This window comes from Hemiscyllium ocellatum, chromosome 7 (assembly GCF_020745735.1).
Source record: "Hemiscyllium ocellatum isolate sHemOce1 chromosome 7, sHemOce1.pat.X.cur, whole genome shotgun sequence".
NCBI lineage: Eukaryota > Metazoa > Chordata > Chondrichthyes > Orectolobiformes > Hemiscylliidae > Hemiscyllium > Hemiscyllium ocellatum.
Window position 1 is genome coordinate 72,679,261 of NC_083407.1, and position 14,424 is coordinate 72,693,684.

Here is a 14,424-nt window from a genome sequence, read left to right on the forward strand (position 1 = left end):
CTAGAATTATTTCACTGAGAGTTTGAAATACCAAAAAAAAGTCCTTTTAGATTCAGTCATTAGATGTGTGTAGTCTGAATTGGACCTGTTGTATTGCAGCAATTGATTTATGGAGCTCTTTTCTACCAAGACATAGTGGCTATTTCATTGAATAGCATTGCATATGTGTTGAGATGCATTAGGATATTTTAATCCAATCTCCACTGCATTGAAAACTGGAACAAAAACATTACTTGGGATCTATCATGCCACAAACAAAGTGATTTAAATGCTCAGAGTTCCAATAAAAATAAAACAAAATAAAAGCCTTCAGAATCCCTCAGCAACCTTCACTTAGGGAAACAAAAAACCCTCAAGTACTCCTGGATTTCTTTGATAGGATATCTAATATACCATGAAAATAAGGCTGTTTTTCAGATTCAGCTGTAACATTTGTTTGCATTAATCAGGATCTGTTAGTATAGCTGAACCCATTATGAATATACAGCTAAATTTTAATGTCTTTAGAATTGCTTCTCTCAGCAGTGGCATGTATTTCTACTTTTATTCACAGTTTTAAGTGGTTATTAATGAATTGTCTGTCTTTGATGTAATTTGACCTCTTAAGAGGTTTAAAAAATTGTGATTGCTTTTATGCATGAGTTTCTTTTCAGTATCAACCTTACGACATCACCATGTCTATTTCAGATCAGCTCAAATGATACTTCAGTTCCTAAACACTTCATTTTGACATGAAAGAAAATTTATGCTTTGCGTACTTCTGGGTCACTTTGACTGTAGGACACATCTAATGGCTCTAAGATTATTTTCTTCATGCTTACTTGCATGTTGCCAAACTGTCTGGCTTGCATTTCTCTTTAGCACATGGACTCTTCAGCTTTAATTTGCAATGCTGTCAGCCTCTCTGGATTGCATTGGTGTTTAGTGGAGAGGGAGAGACAGTTAGTTTGTCACTGTCGAGACCACTGAACAGTCAAGGGGGTGGACGTTTTACTGTACGGTATCAGACTGTCGGTGTTACAGCTGCAACGTGTCAGCAGCTTGTGCGAACATGCTGCATGCATTTCAAGCAAATGGCCACGTCTGAATTTCAAAGAACAACAGTGGAGTGAAGACTCACTATGGTGAGTCAAGAGGTCGTGGTAGTCGGTTTAGCGGTTCATCAGGCTCATCCAATCTCAGTCCAGGAGCTTGGTTACAGTCAGTTGGGTACATAGTATGTTGAACAGTCCACGGATCAGTGTTCTTGCAATCAATTCAGGTATCACAAATGTGTCAGTAGGGGTGCTGTGGAGACACATGTCTAAAGACTGTGCTATCCTCAGTTGCAGCTGTAGTGATGAGAATCAAGTCAGCCAGGTGGATCTCAAAGACTGAGTTCCCTGTTACAATCAGGGAGTCCTGGTTGACAGATATAAACAGAAGTATCAGGGGTTCTGTTCACTCTCTCAGCCAGCTCTGAGCTAGCTGGATCAGAGTCATGTACTATGCATGTATAACTGAAGGGTGACTTAATGACAGGGTAACTTCATGGAGTTATGTCAGCAGCAGTCTTCCTGAGAGCCTGGAAGGCTGGGCTGTAGTCATTGCTGGGGGATTAGGTGTTAATCCTCAGCGAGCTTATGGTGACAAGACTTGTCAGGGGAAGACACATTTGTGAGAGATACAGTTAGAGTATCCATGGGAAAAAGGGAAGCTCAGATCTGGGCTTGGCATTCACTGGACTGGTAAACAATGGCATGGCTGCTCAGAGGCATTGCCCTGGTAGTAAATAAGAGCATTAATCGTAATATAAAGAGGGTGAATGGAAATGAAGAGAGTATGAAAGGCCATTGAGGATGCAGGAACAGTAACTCAAAAGAGAGCATGGAAGATGGGAGGATCATCATTCATCTGAGGTAAGGCCTGCATTTCTTTCATAAGGACATGAAGTTGAAATCTTGCCACCATCTCAGCAAGCTCAACTGTGCAATAAAGAGACAAAATGTCTGCCAACATGCAGCATGGGTAGAGTAATGTACATTCTCTCTTTGGGGTGGATGAGAGACGCTGCGAAGGGCAATTATATTAATTACTTATCCACTGATTAGTGTTTACAGAGTCATCTGGAAGCAAATTATAATTCATTGGTCAGCTCTTTTTTTTTGCGAGAATAAGCATTAAAAATTATGGCCTCAAGCTATCTTGACCTTTTATAAACTTTGCAATTATTAGCTCTTTGTCACATCAGTTACGCAAAGCTATGTGGGATGCAAACTTAAAACTCTCATCTGGCTTTGCAATTTCTGCTTCACCTTTCATACCTCATACTAGAATACAATGCCTTGAACTTCATTCTCTCACTCCAACTGTAGGTAGGCAATGATATGGTCTCAGATGTCAAAGGTTAGCTTTTACTGGGAGGGATGCTTTATGGTGGTTAAGTATTTCATTTTATACTCCCCCAGCCAATTGTAGCCTAAATACCTTTGGAAATGATCCGTCAGGTCTTCCAGGTCAACTGCCAAATAAAGAGCAGATTCCCTCTGCCACTGCTGAAGACATTTGGATTATGTTTAGGCATTACATGCAAGGGAGGAAGATTAAAATTCTCCAGGGCCCATAAATGGCATGAAGTGAAATGAATTGTGAAAGAATTCTGAACTTTTGTACACTTATATTCATTTACAGTCTTAGAATATTTGGTCTAGTCTCTTGGTAGCTGTTGGACATGGTGAAAATGCACCAAATTCAGGAATGATTGGGATGTCTAACGATGCTAAGGATGAAAGAAATTATAATGGCCAAGCATTGCTAATCTCCAAGCAAGTAACAATGTGGGTGGCATCAGCCATTATAGATCCTTGAACCATCATACTTTTGGCTGCAGCTAGGCGTTGTACTTAAATTTAATTTGATTTGATTTATTATTGTCACCTGTACCTAGGTAGAGTGAAAAGTTTTGCTTTGCTTGCAGTACAGGCAGACCATACTATACCATACATTACAAAGTGCATAGGGTAATCAAACATACCGAACTTCCTTAGCTTGCTAAGGAAATAGAGACGTTGTTGTGCTTTCTTGACCATTGTGTCAATATGAGTGGACCAGGACATTTGGTTAGTTCATTCCCAGGAACTCGACGCTCTTGATTATTTCCACCTCAGTACCATTGATGCAGACAAGGGCATACCCTTCACTCCAATTACTGAAGTCAATGATCAGTTCCTCTATTTTGTTGACGTTGATTGAGGATGTTATATTGATGCTAATGTGGATATAACTGGCTACCATGTACAGATCATCCATACTTATGTTCACCTTTTCAGTGAGAGGATGGAATTGGTGATGATTCCACACAACTATACAACAACATTTCATTATGTTTTTCTCATTTTAAAGAGTGTGCATTATGTTCTATGCTTATAGGTCAATATGGAGTTCATATCTCCATATTGTAGTTCAGTGGCCTATTGTAAGAAATTATTTCCTCTCTCATGTCAAACATTGACCAACAGGATGCTCAAATATTTCAGAGCAATTTGGAAGTCTACCTAAAACAGTGAACGTGAGTATAATGGTTAAAAAGGAGGTGGCCTTAGGTTTGCTTCAAAGCTGCTGACTATCATGAGACACTTCACTGCAGAACACTTTAATATCATTTGCTGTATGGAGCCTTTACAGCTGTCTTATCTCAGAACCACACACTTACTGCTCTGTCTCTGTTGTTTTCTCCATAATGGTGAGGAGGACCTGTAATGTGCAGATACTTGAAGATAGTATTGCCATGTGATCCTACACATTTATATGGAGAAGAAAACATGTAATTCAACAGTGGAAAAGTTCAAACAGTGCAGAAATAACCAGATCTACATGTACTGTGAACTGACTGACTAGGGGCTAATTGGCATCTAACAAACAATAGAAAGTTACGCAATGAAGGGAAGACTAAGCACATCCTGGAACTGTTGTTCTGTTAAGTTCTGCCTGGTCTCTTGCACTAAATAGTGCTTACCTCAATTGTGCTCCCCTAGAAGTCTCCCAGTTAAATATTCTGGGTATTAGCTTCAGAGGATTGTGCTCAATCTCCTATTTTCTCCTCCTCTATGACGTTCCATCCCTTTTTTCTGAGTTCCAGTTATGATGGCTGAATATGTCACAATGATGCAGCATACCTTTTTTGGCCTATATTTAAAGCTTCCACCAAGTATAGGCATCCAAACCTCATTTTGAGGAGACCGATGATCTGTTCCACTCTGGTCCTGAGAGAAGCATGGGTAGTATTATGTCCCTATTCTGTAGTAAAAAGTGAGGTCTGCAGATGCTGGAGATCACAGTTGAAAATGTGTTGCTGGTTAAAGCACAGCAGGTCAGGCAGCATCCAAGGAAAGGAAATTCAACGTTTCGGGCATAAGCCCTTCATCAGGAAATGAGGAGAATGTGCCAGGCAGGCTAAGATAAAAGGTAGGGAGGAGGGACTTGGGGGAGGGGCGATGGAGATGTGATAGGTGGAAGGAGGTCAAGGTGAGGGTGATAGGCCGGAGTGGGGTGGGGGCAGAGAGGTCAGGAAGAAGATTGCAGGTTAGGAGGGCGGTGCTGAGTTGAGGGAACCGACTGAGACAAGGTGGGGGGAGGGGAAATGAAGAAACTGGAGAAATCCGAGTTCATCCCTTGTGGTTGGAGGGTTCCCAGGCGGAAGATGAGGCGTTCTTCCTCCAACTGTCGTGTTGTTATGTTTTGCCGGTGGAGGAGTCCAAGGACCTGCATGTCCTCGGTGGAGTGGGAGGGAGAGTTAAAGTGTTGACCCACGGGGTGGTTGGGTTGGTTGGTCCGGGCGTCCCAGAGGTGTTCTCTGAAGCGTTCCCAAGTAAGCGGCCCGTCTCCCCAATGTAGAGGAGGCCACATCGGGTGCAGCGGATGCAATAGATGATGTGTGTGGAGGTACAGGTGAACTTGTGGCGGATATGGAAGGATCCCTTGGGGCCTTGGAGGGAAGTGAGGGAGGAGGTGTGGGCGCAAGTTTTACATTTCCTGCGGTTGCAGGGGAAGGTGCCGGGAGTGGAGGTTGGGTTGGTAGGGGGTGTGGACCTGACGAGGGAGTCACGAAGGGAGTGGTCTTTGCGGAACGCTGATAGGGGAGGGGAGGGAAATATATCCCTGGTGGTGGGGTCTGTTTGGAGGTGGCGGAAATGACGGCAGATGATACGCTGTATACAGAGGTTGGTGGGGTGGTAGGTGAGAACCAGTGGGGTTCTGTCTTGGTGGCGGTTGGAGGGGCGGGGCTCAAGGGCGGAGGAGCGGGAAGTGGAAGAGATGCGGTGGAGGGCATCGTCGATCACGTTTGGGGGGAATCTGCGGTCCTTGAAGGAGGAGGCCATCTGGGCTGTGCGGTGTTGGAACTGGTCCTCCTGGGAGCAGATGCGGCGGAGACGAAGGAATTGGGAATATGGGATGGAGTTTTTACAGGGGGCAGGGTGGGAGGAGGTGTAGTCCAGATAGCTGTGGGAGTCAGTCGGTTTATAGTATATTCTGTGTCCATCAATGGTTTTACAAAGGTGTCATGAGCTATGTTTGTAGGATTAACCTTTTCCTTTCAGCAGCCATCCCTTGATGCCCAGTAGACCTTGGAGCATGAGAAAGTGTGAATTCTCTGGTATATACAAGTCATGACAATCCCAAGGGTATCTAATGCACATCTCCAAAATTTGGTATTGATGGCCACATAATTGTAAAATTGATATAATGGGAGCCTTTTCTGTTTGTGAACTTCAGAATGCTGATTGAACAGTTACTAAACTAGTTGAGCGCAGTCTATAAGGGTCTTGTAGTTGGGGAAAGTCAGCAATGGTGGAAAATCCCACTGCATGAGCTGTTTGACTCTTCATGTTTTGGGGAAAGGAGAAGCAAAACTGTTCTCTGGAGAAATTGTCATCTGTTACATTGAGGATGCACTTATAAGTTAAGGATTGAGAAATACCATACAGGTCCCAGCCACTCCTTTAGTGTGTGCACTATATCAGATACAAGAACCATTTATATGTGGGGAATGTCTGAAATATAACTGTATATCAATAATGCTACTCCTCAGCCTTTGAACTGACATGTGTGCTATGACAGATTTGCAAAGAGACAAATGTTATGAGTCCACAATGAGCTTTGAGCTTTGTAAGCCAGATGCAAAAACTGAGCTATTCACTGTTCCTTCTAGCAGTGAAAGATCATCATTCAACATTAAAGATAATTTTAGATTCTGACCATGTACTAATTGTTATGGGCTACACCACTCAGTTGTCTGAGTATAGGAATTGCGAGGTCATGTTAGGCCATCTTTGGAATAAGGCATGCAATTCTGGTCTCCTTGCTATAGGTAGGATGTTGTGAAACTTGAAAGTGTTCAGAAAAGATTTACAAGGACGTGGCCAGGGGAGCTATAGAGAGAGGCTGAATAAACTGGATTTACTTTTCGTGAACATCGGAGGCTGAGGGGTGACTTTATAGAGGCTTATATAATCATGAGGGTCATGGATAGAGTAAATAGACAAGGTCTTTTCGCTGAGGTGGGACTGGAGGGCATAGGTTTAAGGTGAGAGCTGAAAGATTTAGAAGCAACCTAAGGGGAACTTTTTTCACACAAGGTGGTGTGTATATGGAATGAACTGCCAGAGGAAGTGACGGAGGCTGGTGCAATTACATTTAAAAGGCATCTAGATAGGAATATGAATAAGAAGGGATTAGAGAGATATGGGCCAAATGCTGGCAAATGGGACTAGACTTATTTAGGACATCTGGTCAGCATGGATGAGTTGGACTAAAAGGATCTGTTTCTGTGTTGTACATCTCTATGATGTTATGACTCTAAATGTTTGCATGTACTGTTCATGCCCACTTGCAACTTACAGTTGTCTGATAGCTTGCACAAAATATTGGTCTATCATCAATATTGCCTGGCTTCTTTTGCACAAATCACTGCTGAATGGACTTTCTGCAGCAGTAGACATTTCTATAATATTTAGAATCTCATTAATAAATTCATCGCCATTATATTATTAAGAATTTTGCTGATAACTAAAGGTCTGTGCCTTCCCATTTTTCCATAGATTTGTCCACGGTAGGCTGTCCAGTCTATTGTTTATCAACCTGGATATGCTTAAACTAGTCACCATATCTATAAAACGTAGTAGGTATTCCGATCTTTGTCCCATGGCTATACCTTCAGCAAATTCCTGGGCTGAAATATACCTGTAATCAGGTGTGGTCAACATTTAACACATTCTTCACATTTTATTTTATTTTATTTGTTTGTGTATTATGAATGTCACTGGCAGAGCTATCATTTCTTTCCCTCCTTAGTTGCCCTTGAGGTGGTGGTGGTGAGCTGTCTTCTTACAACATAGCACTCCATTTGTTGTAGGTAGATCCACAATATTATTGAGGGGGGAATTCTAGGACTTTGACTCAGCAATACCGCAGGCGATTTATTTTCAACTGAGGAACAGAGAACCTGCAGGTGGTGTTTTCATGTATCAGCTGCCCTCGTTCTTGTAGATGATAATAGTCGTGGGTTTAGAAGGTGCTGTGTGTGGAATTTGAGAATTTCTGCAGTGCATCTCGTTCACTGCTGCCACTGAATATCCATGGCTGAGAGAGCTAATGTTTATGGATGCGATGCTAGTCAATAGTGCCGCTTTGTCCTGGATATTGTCAAGCTTCTTGAGTGTAGTTGGAGCTGCCCTCAACCAGGAAAATGGGGAGTATTCCATCACACTCCTGACTTGTGCCTTGTAAATAGTAGACAGGCTTTGGGGAATCGGGAGGGGAGTTACGCACTGCAAGTTTTCTTGCCTCTGACCTGCTCATGTAGCATTATTTATATTGCAAGTCCAGATCAGATTTCAAGTCAATGGTAACCCCGAGGATGTTGAAATGTTGGATTCAGTAATGTAAAGGTCATTCAATGTCAACGTGCGATTGGTTAGAGTCTCTCTTGTTGAACAGGTCATTGTCTGGTGTTATGAAGATGTGGGTGTACTTTAAGATAGTTAAAAGCAGCAGAATTAATAGCACCAAGTGTTCTCACCAAAAATGTACGTAATACTTAGCCGAACAACTTGACTAGTCGTTGCCTGGAGACAAAAACAAATCTATTAAAACCTGTCTATACTTGTTCAAGTCACGGACCCGTGCCCCCAAGCTGTTACGATATGGGTTAAACTCTCCTGCTTAGTTTGGCCAAATGTGGCATGAAGGACAACACACATCCCAGGACAGGCGAAACAAAGTCACGCACAAGAATTCTTAGAGGCATGGCATTCTAACTAGAATTCCATCAATAAAGACATCAACTTAGATCCCATCTACCTTCCCTTGCAAAAAGGAACCAGAAATGACATCATCCAGTTTAGGAAACCAAGACAGGCAAGACACACCACCAGTGTTTCATCAGAGACTCTTACTTATGATGTTACCTAGTCAAGGTGACAACATATCTGAAAACAAACCTTCCAGCTCAGCGAGCTAACTTACATACTTAACAACCTGAGCTATAAATCTTCTCAAAAGTCACTAATAGACCAATATGCATCCTCAGTATCTGAGGAGATAGGAATAGTACTGAACCATGTGCAATCATTGGCAAACAGTCACACTTATGATCTTATGATGAAGGAAAGGTCATTGATGATGCAACTGAAGATGGTTGGACCAAGACATTACCCTCAGGAACTCTTGCACAGATATCCTTGAAGTGAGATGACTGACTTGCAACAACAACAATCATCTTCTTTTGTGCCAGGTAAACCTCCAATCAGACGAGAACTTGCTCCCTGATTCTCATTACCTTCAGTTTTACATGGGCTCCTTCATGTCACACTTGGCCAAATTTGGCTTTGATGTCAAAAGGCCGACACCTTCACCTCACATTGTAACCAAATCTGTTCTACAAGGAATTTGTATTCTTTATCCGTAGCTTTTATATCCTTTCACAGTAGATTTAATTGTTGTGAGGGAATTTACTCAGCAATAATGGTATGTTACTCTGGATGACATCATGACCATTAAATGATGCAGTCCTGCAATTTCACAGGAGAGAATATAGGGCATAGAAATCAGAAGCAGATCCGTTGAGCCTGCTCCACTATTCAGTATGATCGTTGCTGATTCTCTATTTCAACCCAATATTTTCACTTTCTCTCCACACCCCTTGATATCTTTAATATCAAAAATGTACCTTTAATATCTAATATCTATTCTTTCTTGAATATAGTCAGTGAACTGGTCTCCACAGCCTCCGTGGTCATAAATTCCACAGGTTGACCACCTTCTGAGTGAAAAAAATGTTTCTTTATGTCAGTTCTAAACGGGCTGCCAATATCCTGAGAATATGACTCCTGGTTGTAGACTCCAACCAGAATAAACACGTTTCCTGCATCTAGTCTGTCTGGCCCTGATAGAATTTTATGCATTTCAGTCAGACCTTTTCATTCTTCTGAAGTTTAGTGAGTACAGATCCAACTGAACCAATCTATCCTCACATGATTCTGCCAACACCATAAGCCTTCGCTGCACTTTTCCCATGGCAAGTATGTCCTGTAGAGAGGGAGACCAAAACTGTATGCAATACACCATAAAACAGTATGGCACAGTACAGGTCCTTCAGCTCTTGCCGGCCTTTTCTCTTTCTCTAAGAGCAGGGTAACGTACAAACCCTTCATTGTACTATCTTCCACATGCCTATCCAAGAGCTGCTTAAATGTCTCTAACGTCTCTGACTGTACTACCACTGTTGGCAGTGCACTCCACACCACCCACCACTCTCTTTGTAAAGAACCTATCTCTGACATCTCCCTTAAACCTTCCTCCAATTTACCTTAAAATTATGACAGACAGTTCCACCATAAGAAAACGTCTTTGGCTATCCAGTCTATCTATGCCTCTCATCAGTTGTCCATCTCTATCAAATCAGCTCTCATCCTTCTTTACTCCAATGAGAAAATCATCTTGTACACTTCGATCAAGTCACCTCTCATCTTTCTTCACTCCAATGAGAAAAGCCCTAGCTCCCTCAACCTTTCTTCATAAGACATACACTCCAGTCCAGGCAGCATCCTGATAAAGGTCCTCTGCACTTTCTCTAAAGCTTCCACATCCTTTGTATAACGAGGCAACCAGAACTGAACACAATATTCCAAATGTGATCTAACCAAGACTCTATACAGCTGCAGCATAACCTTGCACAGCTCTTAGACTCAATCCTCCTGGTAATGAAAGCCAACACACCATACACATTCTTTACATTTCTAACAACTTGGGTAACAACTTTGAGGGATCTATGGAGATAGACCTCAACATCCCTCTGTTCTTCCACACTGCCAGGAATCCTGTCTTTAACCTTGTATCTGCATTCAAATTCGACCTTCCAAAGTGAATGACTTGACGCTTTTCCAGTTTGAATTCCATCTGCCACTTACCAGTCCAGTTCTGCATCTGTCAATGTCTTGTTGCAACTGACAACAACCCGGTCCAGTTTAGTAACACCAGGATGTTGACAACAGGGTATTCAGCGATTGTAATGCAATTGAATGTCAAGGGAAGATGGTTAGATTCCTTCTTGTTGGAGATGTTCATTTCCTGGCACTTGTGTGGCATGAATGTTTCTTGCTAATTGTCAGTACAGGTCCTGATATTGTCCAGGTCCTACTGCATTTTGATATGAATACTTCAGTATCTGAGAAGCCATAGATGTTGTGCAGTGACCAGTAAGCATCCCCATTTCTGACTTTGAGGGAAAGGTGATAAGCAAAGCAGCAAAACATGTTTAGGGGTAGGACACTACTCTGAGCAAATCCTGCAAAGATTTCCTGGAGCTGAGATAACTGACCTCCAACAAGCTACACTACTTTCATTTATGCTAAGTGGAATCCCAACCATTGGAGAACTGTCTGCATATTTTAAATGATTCTCAAGTCACTTGAGCTTGGCCAAAATCCAGGCCTAGTCGTTGAGTTAGTTCACTATCTTATTAAATCATACAAACTATAAAGGATTCCCACTTCCTAGATATCTGTTTCAGATAAAGTATTGAGATTTACACAAGAAACCCTGGATAACTTACTACTGATATCAGTCTTGATGTCAGCCAACTTGAAAAGAGGTGCAACTTGTTCATCGTAGACTTGTTTAGCTTCCGTTTTGTGACTGTATGGGTTAATAACAACTTTCAGGTACTTTGGTCTGTTTGGAAAATGTTCTGTAAAATAAGCAAAATAAATAATTCATTTGTTTTTCAACTACAATCTTTTTAATTAATTTAACAATGTCACTTTAATAGTAATTAGAACTATATTTTCCTCATAAGTAGAATTACCTATGACAAATTCACAACGTACTTGTATATATTTTATTGCAATTTTTGCACTTTTTTTAATGCTTATCTATAAATTAAATCCACATCAGTTTCTGGACTTACGGTCAACTCTATTTGAGGCATTCTAACTACTATTTGGAAGTTTTCGAAGTTCACTGTGCAGTCACTTCTTTCATTGACCCTGAGAAGTTTCAGATACACGCTAAACTTGCACAACTAAAGTCATATTGTTCTTTATCATAGAAACCCAAGTGTGGAAAGAAGCCATTTGGCCCTTCCACATTGACTCTCTGAAAAGCATTCCACCCAGACTTCCACCCTATCCAGGTAACCCTATATTTACCATGGCTAATCCACTTCGCCTACATCTCCCTGAACACTACAGATAACTTAGCATGACCAATCCATCTAACCTGCACATCTTTCAACTTTCATGCCTTTAAAAAAAAACCCATGTGTTAATTTTATAAATCCTGCACTCTTATCTAAAAATCAAAACTAGAACCTAACTACAAGATCCACAGATTTTCTGAAGGAAGATCGTTACAGCTTCTTTAAAAAATCAAAAATTATGTAATTTGGAGCTTGGCTTCTTATCTCCAGGAAGATTAGAAGAATGAGAGGAGATCAGAAAGGTATTCAAGATGATAGAAAGAATGGATAAAATAAGCATTGAGCGGATGCTTCCTCTTGTGGGGCATTCTAGAATGAGAAGTCTTAGTTTTAGGTTAAGGGCTAGTAAATGTAAAACAGAGTTGAGGAGAAACTACTTCCCCCAAAAGGGTTGTGAATCTCTGGAACCTGCTTCCCCAAAGTGCAATGAATGTTGGGATAGTGAGTAAATTTAAGGAGGATTTAGACAGATTTTTAACTTGGTAGTAGGTTAAAAAGTTACAGGGAGAAGACAGAGGTGAAGAGTTTATCAGCCATGATCGAATGGTGCAGCAGACTCAATGTGCCGAAAGACCTAATTCTGCTTCTTTCTCTTGTGAACATCTGAGAAAATGTCCTCTAGCCTCAGAACATATTGCAATACTATTTAGATCTGTCTCCAAAGCATTTATAAAACAAGAACGATGAACACCAACCATCCACACGAATTATGAATTGAAGTCCTTGTTTTGATGATATTTCTGGTATTAATGCATACTTATGGACTAGATTTTCTCATTTTTTGGCGGTTCCTTTGGATGTGATTCACGGTGGGTGATTCACCATGGCTAACATCAAACTTTCTCATGCAAATTTTTACTCTTCAGCTCATTAATTATGCAAATGGACTTTTGAGTACTAGTCTCATGGAATTGTATGGCGTGAGAAGTGGAAATGCTCACCATTACAGAATCAAAATTCATGCTACGGTACCATATTTCAAAACCAAACTCCACAACATTTCAGACACTGTCACGTGGAACTATCCTTAATACTGTGTTAGGTATGGTTATCAAGATGGAAATGGCACAGAAACACAATTATCTCTTTGATTCTTACACAAGAATCTGGAGGTACAGGTGGATGAGTTGGTATAATGGAGGGCAGTGCTTTTTCCTGCTGACCAGCAAAGGAAACCACACCATAAGACTTAGCAAAAATGGACCAAGGCAACTTGGTCAGTACAATCGTCAGAGTGAAGATCAATTTACAGTAGTGCAGAAAGCTTAATGATCTTCTGCATTCCACAAGGGTAAGTGTCATAACTGTCTCTTTGAGATCCAACACTCACAAGGCCACCACTCATTCGCTAACTGCACATTCACTTCATCAAGACTCATTGACTACAACTCTTGTTATTTCATATGCCATGTCTATGCCAGGATCCTCAACCACCTCATCCACTCATGCCCTCTGACCTTCCTATTCAGTGGTGACACCATATTTCCTCTCCTGCTAACGCATCACCAATAACTGCTCTTTCATCCACTTCCACCTAAATAGCTCCCTTTGTCTCGCTGCTTAGAAAAAATTACCCCTCCCCAGGACTGATGTCTCCACCCCAAATGACATACCTGTAACCCAGCAGGACTGACTGACCAATGCTTCGGACTGAAATTATATAAGCACCATGATTTGCAAAACCATATTCAACCTTGACCTCTCGAAGGACTCGTCCCATTTGATTTTCACATATGACCATTTAGTTGAAGCATATGCATTGGGTTTGCTGTGTAAGCAGTTGGCACATGCTGTAAATGTGACAATGATATAACACAGTGCCAAACAATAACATATCCGCCCCACTGATTGTTCAGTGCTCAAAACGGCAATAAGTTGCTTGCATGTCATCGGCACCAAAACAAAATGCAAAGAAGCTTGCAGCCACCAATTGGAAGGAAATTAAGTAACTACTAAGAAAGCATGCTAAGGGCCACATGATATATCATGTTTAGATGCACTTGTACCCTGGCAGTAAATGCAATACAGCTGGGGAATGAAAGTCATGTGTCCCTGAGCTCCAAATTAAAGTACTGAAACATTGAAATGGTGTATGAATTGGCCTAAAAGCTAATGATATGGTGAGGTTAGTGGTTTGGTAATGCCCACTTGTCCATGAAGCGTGCAAGGAGGATAGTGAGGGTGGAGTTGTTTGAAGGCCTGGAAAAGCAAGTCGTGAACTATTGCCATTGATTCTTGCCACATTGTTATAGTCAGTTCATGAACAAGGTTCATCAATTTGTTGTGGTTCCAAATGGAATATTCTGAATCGTTAGTCTCCCAGGTAAGGAAGAATACACTTGCTTAACACCATAGTTTTGACCAGTCACTAAAGGTTAATTTAAAAAGGATTTTGTTTTAAAAACCTCCCAGAACCAAATGAATTTATGTTTTAAAAAGGAGCCAATTCAGCCAGGCTTGCCTGTGTTAGCAAAGAGAGTTTATTAGTTACTAAACGTGAAAAGAAGCAGTAATACAAACACAGGCACCAGATTAAAAATAAGTATTGAATCTAAAGGAAAAAGAGAAAAAAAATCAATCTATAAGACGACCATAACAGGTTAATAGTAGAATGTTGCAATTTTTACATAGTATAGATAGTATTGACAGTGGTTGCGTAGTTAATTTGGAGATTAATGGTTTTACAGGTT

The 14,424-nt window shown here is 41.2% G+C and overlaps 1 protein-coding gene across 1 annotated transcript in view; it reads right to left on the reverse strand.

Annotated features, from left to right (window-relative positions):
- The window catches only part of cerkl (ceramide kinase-like), a 160,173-nt gene that overhangs the window by 57,227 nt on the left and 88,522 nt on the right, over nucleotides 1-14,424 (reverse strand). The window contains 1 exon segment of the mRNA XM_060828120.1: nucleotides 11,090-11,224. Within this exon segment, the coding sequence (XP_060684103.1) occupies nucleotides 11,090-11,224 (135 nt within the window).